Source organism: Podarcis gaigeae (genome assembly GCF_964106915.1).
Source record: "Podarcis gaigeae genome assembly, chromosome: 1".
Taxonomy (NCBI): Eukaryota; Metazoa; Chordata; class Lepidosauria; order Squamata; family Lacertidae; genus Podarcis; species Podarcis gaigeae.
The window spans coordinates 135,001,394-135,016,857 of record NC_139678.1 but is presented as its reverse complement, the minus strand read 5'-3'; the positions used below and the strand labels follow the sequence as shown (position 1 = coordinate 135,016,857).

The 15,464-nt window shown below is 41.0% G+C and overlaps 1 protein-coding gene across 1 annotated transcript in view; it reads right to left on the bottom strand.

Annotated features, from left to right (window-relative positions):
- Window positions 1-15,464, bottom strand: part of ABCA12 (ATP binding cassette subfamily A member 12) — a 121,278-nt gene that overhangs the window by 81,126 nt on the left and 24,688 nt on the right. Inside the window, exons 5-10 of the mRNA XM_083702351.1 lie at window positions 13,893-13,999; window positions 11,558-11,743; window positions 7,362-7,540; window positions 6,574-6,686; window positions 5,757-5,850; window positions 679-4,686 (exon numbers count right to left, since the gene is read on the bottom strand). Coding sequence (XP_083558477.1) covers window positions 679-4,686; window positions 5,757-5,850; window positions 6,574-6,686; window positions 7,362-7,540; window positions 11,558-11,743; window positions 13,893-13,999 — 4,687 coding nt within the window. The remainder of the gene's footprint in view (window positions 1-678; window positions 4,687-5,756; window positions 5,851-6,573; window positions 6,687-7,361; window positions 7,541-11,557; window positions 11,744-13,892; window positions 14,000-15,464) is intronic.

Here is a 15,464-nt window from a genome sequence, read left to right as displayed (position 1 = left end):
AACAATTATTTCAATCACTTACACATACACAGATTCCTCTAGTTTACATATTTTTCCTGTCTTGGTAACTGCTATTATCCTGGATCTCGCAGCTTCTTTTTTAAAAAAAGATGCTGTGCATTCATTTATCTTCCTGCGGAGGAGAAAGCCGCTCAGGCAAAGCAAGCTGCCCATGGGGGTAGGGCGAGGGCGGGACAAGTCACCCATGGGGCGGGGCGCACTGTGGGGCTTCAGAGTCTGCCTGCCTCCTCCCACTCAGCCACCCTACAGCTGGGGGGAGGCAGTGGGCCAGCCTTCACTTAAAATGACATAAGAGAATCCAGGGCCCAACTAGACCAGGCATAGGCAAACTCGGCCCTCTAGATGTTTTGCGACTACAATTCCCATCATCCCTGACAGCTGTCCTGTTAGCTAGTGATGATGGGAGTTGTAGTCCCAAAACATCTGGAGGGCCGAGTTTGCCTATGGCTAACCTAGACCAACATTCTGTTCTCAAAGTGCCCAGTTGGATGCCTATGGGAAACTCGCAAGCAGGACCTGAGTGGAACAGCGCTCTCCCTATTTGGCAACTCTCTGATATTTAGAGACACCTCACCTCTATTTGAGAACAAGGTTGAATAATCTTTGAACTGTCGAATTCAACAACAGATTGTTACAATTATGAAGCTGACCACTTACCGTCCAATCAAACTGCTTGGAGGCAGTGTTTGCACCAGTTCATTCTGAAGCAGTATTCTGTTTAGAAGCATTTCAGTGGTCATGACAGAAGGGTGTGCAACATGGTCAAGTTGATATTCCAGATTGGCTCTGTCTTGAAGAAAGTGTAGATTCACATCTGCTTTTAGCTCCTTCAGTAAATTCAAAAATGTAACATTTTTAAAAACACTGGCATCAGGTACTTCATTGTCGACTAGAACTCTTTCCACTAGTTTCAAGCCACGCTTCACATACTCAACTTCCGTAATGTTCCACTTGAGAAACATGTTCCAGATATGAGAAAAAGTCTTCCATCCAGATTGGCTGTGGATAGCTTCCCTGGCAATCTGAAGCACTTCATTTATGGCAGCATTTGAAGGATGGCTATCCTGCAATAGCTTGAAAAACACTGACAAATTATTCCCATCAGCTAAGCTGTCTGTGAGATTTTGTGAATAAAATTCTGCTTCACTGGCAAAGAAAAGCGGGACAAGATTCAAAGGATCATAGTTGACTGTATTATTTGCATCACTAAGAACAGGGATTGGGCAAGTCAAATCATTTGGGTGCAGCTCGTTAGAGATTATTGCTAGAGTTTTATGAATGTCCCTTATCCATGGATGTTTAAAATGGAAGAGGGTGTCCATTTTTGAAAGCAGGCTTGAAGAAAACTGTAGTGATTTGATGATGCATAACAATGCACTTGACAAATATTCACTATTGTTTTGGTAAAGTCTTGCTAATTCTGGAGTCTGCTTTAAGTTGCTTATTGAGTCCTGGAACAATTCAGTAAATGTTTGATTGGGCATTGTTCTGTTTTCAAAGTCCCTGGAATTAAAAGGTAGTTCGCAATGACTTTGCTTCAAGGACTCAGGGATAGTGGCATTCTTAAACAACATCTGAAGTATTACGTGAATTACATCTTGGACACTGCAGTTATGTGGCCTTCCAGCTCTATGGTTCCCAATATCTGAGAAAAGACTCAGAGATAAATGCAAGACATCTATTATCTTTGCTTCTGCTAAAGTACTAAGCCCTAACAAAGACTCATTAAATTCTTTTTGAAAGATAAAGTGTGAGAAGCCATACACTGCAGCAATTTTTTCTTTAGCAGTTTCTTCTTCCAATCTGCTGTCAGAAAGCATTATTGTCCCTTGCCTCAGTATGTCATATACCCTTTGGAGGGCTTTATTGCTATCATAGACCAACTGAGGGGTTGCTTCTAATTGGCTGGTGTTAAATTGGTGTTCAAAAGTTTTCTGTAACAACAGATTCCTGAGAACCACATTGATTACTTCTGAGATGTTGCTGCTTTGTGAGTCTTCCTCAGCATACTTCTGTGTAATGTGGGATAAGTGTCTAGTCAGTTCCTTCAGTTCTGCACTGAAAAGAGTATCAGAACCATTATCCCGTGTGTGTAAATTTGTGGTGTTTTGGATTTTTTGCATTATTCCTGAAAGGTACGCCATTAAGGGGGCATTGTGGCTAATGCTCATGTTTGCTGTAAAACGATACTTATTCAAAAGTGCTAAGAAGTGCTCCAAAATGTTTTTTGTGCTTTTAGATCTAAGCAGAACATCTGAAAACTGCGATGGAGCTTCCTGTGTTGCATCAAAGTCCTGCTTCACATCCTCAGGAAACAGTGGATTTGCCATAGACATCACCTTTTTGATATCTTCCCATATTGTTGCTAATTTAAACTTGGTCTCATTTAAAAACAGCTGATTCCAAATCATTCTACTTAAGTTTGATGCCTTCTTGGTTTCTTTCCAGTGAGGGTTCATATAAAAAAGGCTTTGAGCAAGAACATCAGCAGGTGGAGACGAATTCTTAAAAAGTATTTCTAAATGGCCTTTGAAATCTATGTCAGAGGTTTCACTTAGGAATAATTTTAATGAATTAAGCATGTCTTCTAAATAGGAAGCTTTCATCTGCCAACTTAAGGTCTCAAGGGGCCGATGAGTTTCTGTTTTATTAGGCGCTAGTCCTGCGCCAACGAGAAGTAGAGCTTTCCTGGTCATGTCCAAAAGTCGAACATATTGGTTTGCATTTGTCACATTCTGATTGGAGCTCAACATATTTGCAACTTCACTCAATACCTTTGATAAGTTCTTCCATTTTGATTGACTTGCATCATTTTTGCTCACTTTTAACATCTTTGATACAGAGGCATTCTTATAGGGCTCATTTTGTAACAAAATAAAAGATGCAAGGGGTTGTGGTACACTGCCAGATAAATGTTGTGCACGAGGTTCTGTTTCATTCAGAATAAAAGGGCTTAAAATGTGCAAAGCAGAAGGTCCATTTATAATGTCCATAAGCCCGAGCCACGGTGCTTGGCAGGTCAGATTACTCTGGTGGAATTCATTAGAGATGGCTGTTAGACGTCTATGCATCTTTTGTATCCAGGGATTCTTGTAGCTATGGAAATAGTTCAGTCTGGAGAGAAACTCTGACGAAACTTGTAATGAGTTGATGAAGCACTGAAATTCATCTGAAAAGTATTTCCATTTGTCTTTGTGGAGAGTTTGAAAAGTTGGCATCAATTTTAAATTTCTTATCACAAGCTGAAACCGCTCAGTAAATGTATGATGGTGGGCTGTTTGGTTTTCCAAGTCTGTGGAGGTAAAGAGGAAATGGCAGCTGCTTCCTCTTAAGGCATCCAGTAGGGTGGCATTATTCAACAGCACTTCAAGAACAATGTGATGAACATCCTTGACAGTACAGTTCCGCTGTCTTTCATTAACCTGATTATCTTCCCTTAGAAAAGGGGTCAATGTTAAATACAAAAGATCCTGTACTTTTGCTTCTCCTGAAGAATCATGCTGTGCTGAAGTCCTATACAACATGCGTGAAAAACTGTAGAGTGTATCCAGTTTCTTTATACTAGATGATTCTGTCAGCCTAGGATCAGAAAGTATATCTACCCCTTCCTTGAATATTTGGAACAATCTCCGGACAGTTTCATTGCTGGCATCCTTTAGTGGATTAAGAGGAATTAATTCATGGATGTACCTTTCCTCCAAGTCTTCTAGCACATCTAGAGTTTTCAGAGCAGCATCTAAAAACATTGAGACATTTGCCCCACTGATGTTCTCCTCACTGTATTCTTTCATTAAATGGTTCACAAATTTGGTCAGCTGCCCAAGCTCCTTTTTCAAAGGAAGGCCAGAGCCATTGTGGTGAACATGAAGATTGTTGTGCAATATGTCCAAAACCTGCCCATAGGCAACGATATCTGTATCACTCCATTTTGCTGACCTCAGTTTTTCTGTAATACGCCAATAATGATTGAATTCATTCCAATGAGATTCACCAACAAAATTTTGAATGTCCTGCATCTTGTCAATAATGAAGGATAGCAGGAAGTAATTATGACTTTTCTCAACATTTGCTACCATATTTAAGATTTTCTGGAGTGTCAGGAACTTCTCAGGAAAGTTGTAAATAGTTGTAGGTTTAAACAGAAAATCTGAAAACAATGGTGGCACATCTTGGACTGATGCTAAGTACCTTCTAAGGTTTTCAGGCATATAAGATAATTTGCGAGAATTTATCGTTTTAATGATTTGCCATATCTTTGTGACCATAATATTAGTCTTATTTAAAAATGTTCGATTCCAAATGTTTCTAAACTTGGGAACATTTTTACTTTCTTTCAAGTGAGCCATTATATCAAGCAAGTGCAGCCTATTAAAGTCATTTTGAAGCAGGAGAGATGTGAAGTTGTTGATTTGGTTGATTTCTCTCCTATTAAGTGCACCTCTTAATTTACTGTCTCGGTCAGCCTCCATTTGCCACTGAAGGATATCAGTCAAGTTCACTCTACTGTTATTCTCATATTGCTTGAACAGGTTGTTCAGTTCAGCAATGCTAAATTTCTCTGGTAAAACTTCAAAAAGATGTAGAGACTTCTTAATGGTTTCTAAATCCTTTGAGAGATTACGCGTTTTGAAGTCTTCACCAGCAAAATCTGGAGGTAATATTTTTCTGAAATGAGAACAAAAATTCAGAAATACAAATTCAAATGAAATCAAACATTTATTTATCAAGTTTATATGTCTCCCTTCATCCAAAGATTACAGGGCAGTTTACAACATAAAACACACAAAATCTCCACAAAATACATAACATAATAACAAAAAGACAATAATGCCCCCGCAAGCTAGAACATGGCAGAATAAACGTGTCAGTCTTTATGCCATGACAAATGTGTAATTCTTTAAAATTCAGTAAACAACATGTTGCTTCTGCTTGAAGAATGAAGTACGCTCCCATCAGTTTCTGAATGGTGCTGCATTTCTAGGCTTGCATATAACAACAAATCATTCATAAAAAACAGAAGCAAAGGGTTCTGATTCCCACCTCACTGCTGCGTTGAAGGAAGAGAGGAAGGAAGTGCATGTGCCCAATACTTGTGCATATAAACCTTAAGCCATAGTTTTGTGCTACATTTGAGAACAACCAATGCGTCATGGATTCTGTCACTGTGGCTGAAATCCTATACACACTTAGCTGGGAGTAAGCCCACTAAACACTGTGGGTAGAATTCAACATCAAGCTCTTTCAATTGTTCCCTCTACACAAGCATTTCAGTTTGCTAGATGGAACAAGCCCCTCTCCTTCCGTTGTGTACTATTCTGGGAATTCTCACACATACACACAAAAGCCAATTTTGAGGGACAGGGCCTGCCGAAAGAGGAGAGGAAGGAAAGCCCTATTGAACAAACAGAAATCCTTGTTCAAGGCTTCCATTTATGGAGCTGGTTAGTTAAATCCCGGCCAAGGTGACTTACTTCTGAGGGATCATGCATATGTTAATGTCACACAAATACTAAATCTCAGGGATACATTTTCCCCTAAAATCCACAGTGTGTTGTGAGTTTAATCGACCAGCTTTGCCTCAACAACACAGCAGATGCTGGTTAAATGTTTGTATGATCTAGTGAAAGCTATGCAGTTTTTGCAAAGCACCCTTCCCACTGCCCCCCCAGAATAAAATTTCACATTAGCGAAAACCTAACTTTCACCCCATAAATAATTTATTACTCTAATCTCACCTCACAATGTCTTTCATTTGAGTCATTAAAGTTGGGTTGTTTTTCCAGTGTAGAGAGAGCCGACAAATGTCATTCATTGCTGAGCTGCTATTATCTACAAAATAAAAATAAACAAGATAAATCCACAATTTGAGTTACTGCATTTCAACTTTAATTGTGATGATAGTCAAACATAGCATTTGAAGGATAAATGTGAATTTTGAAGTATGGCTGTGTTTTGGAAAGTGCAAATTTGATCCATTAGGATTTACATGGAAACTGAAACAAATTTCTCCCCCATCCCAAAACTACATTCAGCCCTTTGTCCCGGTTTGCTTAAAACAGTGTGTCATATGGGGAACACTGGGGTGGTGATGGCTTACTAACTAGGATCTTAACAAGATCCAAGAATAAACCATGTTTAAAGATCCTGGTTAGTAAACTGACATGAAAACAGAGTTACCTGTTTCAGAGAAAATGAACTCTGGGTTAAATAATGTGCCAGAGATGGCATGTGTCAGGAGGAAATGAGAAGAAACCCTTTTCCTGGCTCTCTTAAGCCATAAACATTACATACAAACCACCCCAGTATCTCTAATGACTATTAATCTTTTCCATTTATCAGAACAAACACATCAACAAGGCCTTGGATAACTTATGAAAAAATTGCTTCTGTTAGCAGCAAGCATTTCATTATTTTGTGCATCTTAGTGTCTGTTATAAACTGAAGCAAAAAAACATTTTTTGTATGATGCAACAAGTATGGATTTGCAAGAGCTTAAACTTGTCCATTAATATTACTTAGATGCCTGATAAAGAGATAAGCAAGCAGCCTCACCTTGCTCTGAACAGTTCAAGGCATGCAGCAGACCACTAATCATGTTCTGTATGGCTTGCAGTCCATTGTCACTTGCAACTAGTGGAGAATCCTTTTCCACAGCCATAATAATTCTTTGCAAACAGGGGAAATAAAGCAATAGTAACACAGAATGAGCATATTATAGAGCATCAAACAGCTTTGGTTCCTGTAAATAGCTAGGTAGTGTAAGGGAAGAAATTGCACAATGTCTAGGGCATTTTAGGAAAACAAAATGGCAAGCATCAGGAGGCAGGCAGCCTATTCCCAAAGTAGTAAGAAATGGAGATAAAGGGGAGGATGAAAATGAATGCCATGAAGTCTATGAATTCCAATTAGTCAGGGTTTCCCTCCCTAAGACACTTCTACGTGGCAATCATCACTGCCCCGTTTGTTTGTTTGTTTTTCTTTGTTTTTTGCATTTTCTGTTATAAACATTCATTTCTTTCACTATGTTATTCTATTAGCTCCTTTGATATAACAATTGATAATACAATGTTGTATTAGATGTTGTTGTATCCTTGCAAAAATTTCTGTACCACCAAGAACAATAAAATCACTTTAATCAAACAAGCACTACAGATGAAGTCCATGTACACAGCCTAGACCTTCAAATAAACCAGTCTACTACTGAGCCACCGAAATCTCAGGCTCTCCTTTCATAACACCTTCCTTTATAACTGTCAGTGGAAGCTACCACTTCATCACTGTCAGCAAAATACCAGGCATAGCTATTATGTTTTTGGTGTATAGCTTGCCTTTTCTTTTACCTGCTTGTGTTCTGAAGGGCAGCAATCATATCCTTCATAGCACTGACACCTTGAGTGATATCTGGGGCCATCAGGAGGATGCGCCATAGAGAAGTTTCATTCTGCACTTGGGAGATGAGCGATAAGAACGAAACTGTTTCCTTGACAAAAGCCACCTGGTACTGAGAATCTTGCTGCAACTTAAAACAAAAATGAAACTTTAAAAAGGAATAGATAGAGAGAGAGAGAGCAGCTTACAGGACCCCAGTTCTCTTTTAATCATAGCTTGCTCACAATGGAGGGAGAGAAACAACTTCAAACTTCAGCTCTGTGGGGAAAGTATGTGTGTGATACCATACTTGGGCAGGCATCCTGAAATCACTTCTTTGACTTCAGCACTTGTCATTCTAGATACCTTTTTAGAACTAGGCAGGAAAGAAAAAACCAGCATGATTAAGAATTAATCTTGAAATGAATGGATGAAAAATGTCCTACAGAGAATCTGCTGCTGCAATAAAACAGTAGGATAGCAGCCCGCCCACAAAAGTGCACCTTGTTGCCCCATAGATTTCAGCAACTGTGGGCAAGACTGTGGCCTAAGATAAGTAAGACGGGTCACAGCATGGCCTAAATGGATTTAGAAATTTCTCCTTTGCTATGTCATGCCTACAAAGCTTGTGAAGTGTGCATTAACCAAAGAAAGGTGCTTCAGGTTCATCACTAAACTTCCCCTTTTCCTGATTGCTGTTCCTCGTGCCCAGAACTTACTCCCAGATCACCTACGTAATGCTGACCCACTTCCATACTTTCCTGAGTAGCTTTTGGCTTAACCCCTTGGTTCTCATCCCGTACTGAAAGTAAAGACATGTGATGAACTGAATACACATTCCTCAGCTCAGGGGCACACCTTTCTGGGTTTTTTTTAATTACTGTTCTGTAAAAGTATTGTACTTTTTGAAACACATATTTCAAACCATACTTCTACTAGTAGTAAAAATATTAATTTGGCCTGATTGAAAATTTAAATGCTTCCATACTAAACCTCAAGAAAGCCCAGCTATATACGGGGTGTGGAGGTTTGTTTCATTTGCTGATGCTGCTGTGAGTTGAGAACTACAGACCTGCATGAACCTGTTCCAAGACTAGGAGATCTTGTGATCTTGCCCTACCAGTTGCAAAACCTCCCAGATAGGAAGGGGAAACTGTGGTACAGGCTTGGGCTCCCAGATAGTATTGAAGTATGCCAAAGGCTTGTACTGTATTAGCCCTAGAGCATCGGATCAAATAAGAGTTGCTGGGTGATGTCCTTATAAAACATGATGAAGGCAGAGGCCATGCTTTGAATTCATGATGTGCCAGGTTTGATCCTTGGATATAACCAGCCTCATATAACCAACATGCTTAACTCTAATTACAGTGGTACCTCGGGTTACATACTGTCAGGGAACTGCCATCGGAGAGTCAGGTGGTGGAAGGGCTCAAGGAGGCTAGGAGAGCCTCGGATGCGGAGGAAGGAACCAGTAGGGGGAGAGGGAGAGTTCCTGCAGAAACTCAATCGGAGGAAGGGCTCCAAGATGTTTCCAGTGAGAATAGTGGGGAGGGCTCAGGACCTCCGCTGGGGACGCCAACTCCGCGGAAGAAACTGTCACGCAGAGAATCCAGAAGAAGAGTTTCCGTCAAGGAACTCTTATGTTGGAGTAAATTCCGGAAACGCCCACTGACGGATTCTGCCAGCGATTGAGGTAGCCACGCAACCATGGCTCCTCGGACTGGGAAAGTTTAGGAACTGATGGTAAAGCTTGGAGGCTTTAAACGCTTACGCACGAGCAGCCCCCTTTTCCCATTACACATACGCTTCAGGTTACATACACTTCAGGTTACAGACTCCACTAACCCAGAAATAGTGCTTCAGGTTAAGAACTTTGCTTCAGGATGAGAACAGAAATTGCATGGCAGCAGTGGGAGGCACCATTAGCTAAAGTGGTGCTTCAGGTTAAGAACAGTTTCAGGTTAAGAACGGACCTCTGGAATGAATTAAGTATGTAACCAGAGGTACCGCTGTAATGCATGAAGGGGTTAAGACCATAGAGTAAGCTGTCCTGCCAGGCTTAGCTAGGTTACATCCCCTCATTGTGGGAGGAAGGGTTACCAAACTCTTTGCTCTTTTTCAAATCTTTTTCAAATCTAGATGCTCCAACCTTAGACTGCCTGGCTTAAGCAAGCCATCTTTGTGGTTTTATATGAATAATTTAGAAAAATTTATCATTTTGAAACTGCCTATCTTTTCTTGCTGCTGTATGGAAAGGCATATGAATCTGACCTTTGAAGAGTTTATAAGTACAGTGGTACCTCAGTTTTCAAGCGTCTCGGAAGCCGAACATTTTGGAACCCCAACGCCGAAAACCCAGAAGTAATTGCTTCCATTTTCAAACGTGCCTCAGAAGTCGAACGGCTTCCGCTGCATTTTTTTTCTTTTTTCTCCATTGACTTTGCCAACTGCCCTTTGTTCCTCGGTTGTCAAACATTTCAGAAGTCAAACAGTCTTCCGGAATGGATTACGTTTGACAACTGAGGTACCACTGTAAACCATTTTAAGCTTCCCAAATGTGTAATCTCTTGCTATGCTAAGGGAAGTGGGGAACTTTGGAAGCAACTTAGAAGGGGATATTTCAAAGATCTAACAGCCTATATTTCAATGCTTTACTTTGTTGCATGCTCTGTGATTTTAAACCTCTGCTGGGCTCTCTCATTTGCCCAGTAAGGTAAAGGTAAAGGTACCCCTGCCCGTACGGGCTAGTCTTGACAGACTCTGGGGTTGTGCGCCCATCTCACTCAAGAGGCCAGGGGCCAGCGCTGTCCGGAGACACTTCCGGGTCACGTGGCCAGCGTGACATCGCTGCTCTGGCGAGCCAGAGCCGCACACGGAAACGCCGTTTACCGTCCCGCTGGTAAGCGGTCCCTATTTATCTACTTGCACCCGGAGGTGCTTTCGAACTGCTAGGTTGGCAGGCGCTGGGACCGAGCAGCGGGAGCGCACCCCGCCGCAGGGATTCGAACCGCCGACCTTTCGATCGGCAAGTCCTAGGCGCTGAGGCTTTAACCCACAGCGCCACCTGCGCCCCCCATTTGCCCAGTACTTGCCCCAAATCTAGGCACACAGTGAATTCTCATTTTATTTCACCATATTCTATTTTTCCTTTTACCAAACCAATACACATTTCCACTTCAGAAGTTCTTGGCGACTACAGCTGATGAAGACCCTTCCTCTGAGACATTGGAGAACTGATACCAATTGAGGTAGACAACACCTGATTAGATGGGCCAATAATCTGACTTTTATGGGTAAGTAATGCTTGCTCATTTCTCAATTTCCCTCAAATCCCTGCTGAATTTTCCCTTTAGAACTCTTTGTCAGGTATAACCAGGGTCAAACTAGAAAGGGCAGCAGCAAACTTATTTGTTGAAACTCAGATCTGCTCCGATCATTGTATAAAAGTGGATGTGGGGATCCAAGCGTTAGAGATATGGAGGTATGTGGGTTGATGGAGCTGAACTCTCCCTGTACCTACTTCTCATAATCTCCCCTAGGACAGAGTTATAAAACCTGTGGACCTCATGTCTTTGTTGGATTCTGATTCCCTTCACCACCATCTAGCATGGCCAATGGTCAGGGATGGAGGGAAACGTAATCTAATTATCTGAGAATTAAAATATCCATGATATAAACTATGTATAAGCTACAGGAAGTCACACAAAGGAGAAGGTTTAGAACTTTCTGCCCATGCAATCGTTTTGCTCTTAAAAACAGTCCCCACAACTCCCCTCTTTTTACATGGCTGAGAAAATCTAGGTTTAAACACTCACACCTGCTGCTATTGAGTTTAGCTTAACAAATATTGCAAGCGTTCCCATCTCCAGCCTTTGCCCTTGACCAAGGAGAGATCAGCCTGCCTATTTTCCAACAATCAAAGATAAAGTCTGATATTCCATCCCTGATTCTTCCTGCCATTCATTTCCAGCTATTGCAGTTCATGAAGCACAAAGAAACTGAAATGCCTCTTTTACAAAACTGCCAGCTGTTATGCTGAGGGTACAGGGTGAGTGAATGGGCACAATGTGAAAAGCTACTCTGATAAGGGAAGAGGGGGAACTTTTCCTCTAAGCAATTTGATTGAGGTTATTATTTAGCAGACAAAAAAAATGAGTTGGATACTCACTTTAGGAATCTGACTTCTGAATTCCTGAAAGAAGGACTCTACAAGGGACAAGTTGGTGAAGCAAAATGTTTGATAGATGTTTGTTCCAAAAACTTCCCAAAGGAGATTCTGTGATAATGCATCAGCCGCCATGACTTCACAAATGCCAGCTTTAAGGTTTCCTGCAGAAGACTTGTGCATCTGCATCTATAAAATAAATTTTCGTACAAGAAGAACTGAAAATGAGGTGGTTGTTTCAATGTGTGAATGATCAATGGTTTCATCAAATTTTTTGAACAGCTACAATTGTTGGTGCAAAGGTTAGACGATCACAATTGTTACACCCACGAGGCTAGCAAAAGGGCTCAGGGCACCAGAACTTGTAATAAATCTAAATTGGGACTGTGAACACCACTACCCCACCCCATACTTCCCAGTAAAGGCATATGGAGCCTTGCCTGTCCGACTGCCATGCCTAGAAGTGAGTATAGCTTGTTTGTACATGCACCCACTCAGGGATGCACACGTCCCCCTTAGACTTCATGTTCTATTTGGAAAGCAGGAAGTATGAAAAGTATGAAGCTGCTACTAGCCCAAAACCCGGCCTCTACTCAGAATGGACACTGAGATCCAGCACTGAAGGCCTTCTGGCAGTGAGGCTACAGGAACCAGGGCCTTCTTGGAAGGGGCACCCACCCTGTGGAATACCTCCCATCAGATGTCAAGGAGAAGAGTAACCCTTAGGAGACATCTGAAGGCAGCCCTGTATAGGAAAGCTTTTTAAGGTTTAGTGTTTTACTATGTTTTTATATATGCTGGAAGCCACCCAGAGTGGCTGGGGCAAGTCAGTCAGGTGGACAGGGTACAAATAAATTATTATTATTATTATTATTATTAGATGGACTGTGGCTTGTTTTTTCCTAGTGTGGCAGCAGCAGCAACAACAATGGAGAAACAGAGCATATTTTAACTATGGATTCATATGAAAGGTGAACCAGGCATAGTCAAATTGTAGCACCCTGCTTGTGGTTAACGCTTAGCTGGAATGAAATATTCAACGCAGCAATAGAGAAATTAAAATAGTAATTTATTTGTCAGACAAATAAATGAGAGGCACAGTGGTATATGGTTACCAAGCTCTGGCCTGGCCTCCTACCATTCTGGCCAGCACTTATATTTCCTTAATCCAGCCCCCTTGCTCCTCCTGTGGCTGCCTCTATCCAATCAGCCTGGTTGAAATTCCTATTGGCTGTTTGCTAGAACCAATCACAAAAGATACACCCATTTCCTTTTGTCCTTTTATGGGACACAAAGAGCTATATATTCTTATATCTATAAATGACAAATAAGTAGTAATATATCTTACATGTGTCTCAACAAGGAATCTTAATTACCAGCTCACCTCTTGCCCTCCTTGCCCTATTGCCTTCCAAAACAGATGGTTAATCTTAAATTTTTATCTTCAAGGATCTTGAGTTCACATCATCATTGAAAGATCTCCTTCATTTGGAGGTCTCTAAACAAAAGGCCTGACAACCATATATCAGGAGTGCTCGATGGCGTCTCCTGTCTGGCAGGAGGCTGGGCTCATTTGCCCCTCTGGTCTCCTATTGCAATATGACTCTATGAAATAAGAATTTAACATTTCTTTCTTTCTAGATCCTTTGCATAATTACATTTAAGCTAATATATTTCATACATTATCATAGGTAGCCTTTTAAAAGAATAAACCTTCTCAAAGTGAAAAGGAACAGTTTACAGCCTCAAAATAAAAGAGGAAAAAAAAGCCTCTTCTTCTGTTTACACTCCCCTTCCAGCCAGTTGCTTTCTTTTCCATTTGCTCTTGGCCTTTTTAACCTTAGGAAGAAGATATGGCTCATTTTACTATTTACCAACCCTTAATTTGTAGGGTCAGTGTAACCTTGGCTCTCAGCCTGTAATTCCCTTTTTACGACTTTGAGAATTGTTTTCTGCTATAAATCAGGGGGCCCCCTTGTCCAGGAGAATAAACATTGCCAAGGTTCTCTAGGCAGCTGGTCTTCTGCCTGGCATGAAACATTTGAAAATCTTTAAGCTCATTTTAAAATACAAGCCCTGATCAAACATATAAGCTTTGATAAAAATGCAGGCTTATGATTAGATGCCTCAAAATCACATTCAATTGCACATCTATTTGTACCAGATCTCCATGGAACAATCTAAAATAAGATCTGTTGCTATTTGAACACACCGAGATAGCAATTTTGGAAACTAGAAACATGCTTGCATTTTCTTATTAAAATAAACCCACGCACTGATATTACGTAACAAAATGGTATTCCAAAGGTGATTTCATTAAAGCGAATATAGAAATTACCTCTCCCAGACTGAGAATCTTGTTGAGCAAGTTAATTCTGGCATGGCTGGCTGATGAGGAAATATTTTCAGAAATGCTTCTCAGATTGACTGTTGAATCAAATAGCCCTGCAATGATTTTAAAAAATATACAAATTTCAAATGCTGAATCTGCCAAAGAATGTGAGCTTATGACGCCTCCTACGTAAGGTAAACAGTGCCTCTGTTTGGCATGGATAAATGTAGCTGTCATAGTCCATTACTCCAAGCAGCAATAACTGGTAAGGCAGTTTGTGGTGCGAAACCAGTAGTAACCAGTTTGTTTTGGGAGAATCATGTTCTTGCCTTTGAATAAGGGAGCTGATGGTCACCACTGTCTGCACCATGGAATCATACAATTGCTAGCTAGCTGAACAGTCATCCCCTGCGGATTTTAGAAGCCTGAATCAAGGTAATTATCCAGCCAACAGCCACACACTTGCACTTCCTTCCCAATGCTTCAAAGTAAAGGTAGGATTTCCCCTCCCTTGCAGTTTTCCCCAGGGAACAACCTCATGTCACGCGCCATCCAAGGTGTTCCCACAAAGATTCTAAAACAACTCCCATTCACTTAAAGGGGTTTCTTCTTCAGCAGAACTTCCTTTCTCCCTTAATGCCACTTTAAGCAAGCCTGTTATCTATCTGATTTCAAACTGGACTATGGGAGCCACAATTTTTTATGGCTTAAAAAACCAATTTACTGACTTTGCCGTAGTCCTGAACAAATTTTTATGGCTCAGAAAATTGATTTTCTGCCTTTGTCTGAGTCCTGAGAAATTTCACTTTCACTTTCCCTTTGGCTCCCTATCCAGCCAATGAGGATACGTGAGTAGAAGGAAGGGCACTTTAGTTTTGTGTGTTGAGGTCCCCAAGACACCCCAAGAAAAACACAATTGATACATAATTTTTGTTTTAGGTTTTTGGCATAATTTTGGCCACAACTTTATTAAAACACAGAAAATGTGAGTGGTTGCTTAGGCAGCGCTAGCAGCAGAGGCTGCTGCCTCTTCCCCCTTCTCTCTCTTTCTCTCTCTCTCCCCCCCCCCTTGCAGACATGGAAGGAGAAAGGGCCAAAGTTGTTTGAGCCATTTCTAAGCAAATTTACTGAAATATACACTTCCAACATGGGGTGCCATACGTCTGGACATTGTTTCGAACAGCCGAATCCCAACAATGCCTGAGAAATTCCAGATGTATGGCAACCCTAATATAAAGGCACATACCTGTAACTATTCTGAATAGTTTTAACTAATAAAGCACAATCATATCAATGACCTCCTGGGAATCAAGTCCTACTGAGCTTTTTGCAGCTTGCAGGACATGAGACTGCACACATATCTGGGAATAAGTCCCACTGAAGTTTTGCATATACATGTATATAGGTTTCTGCTGTTACTAAGATATCCTCAGCTGCTTAAAATAATTGCTTACTCACTCAAGTACCCAAAGAAAACAAAGCAATTGTTTTAATAGAACTCACCTGGGCCTTGTTCAAATACGTCTCCATGGTTATAACATTTATCTGCAGGTAAGAGAGGAAGTTTGCTAAACTCTT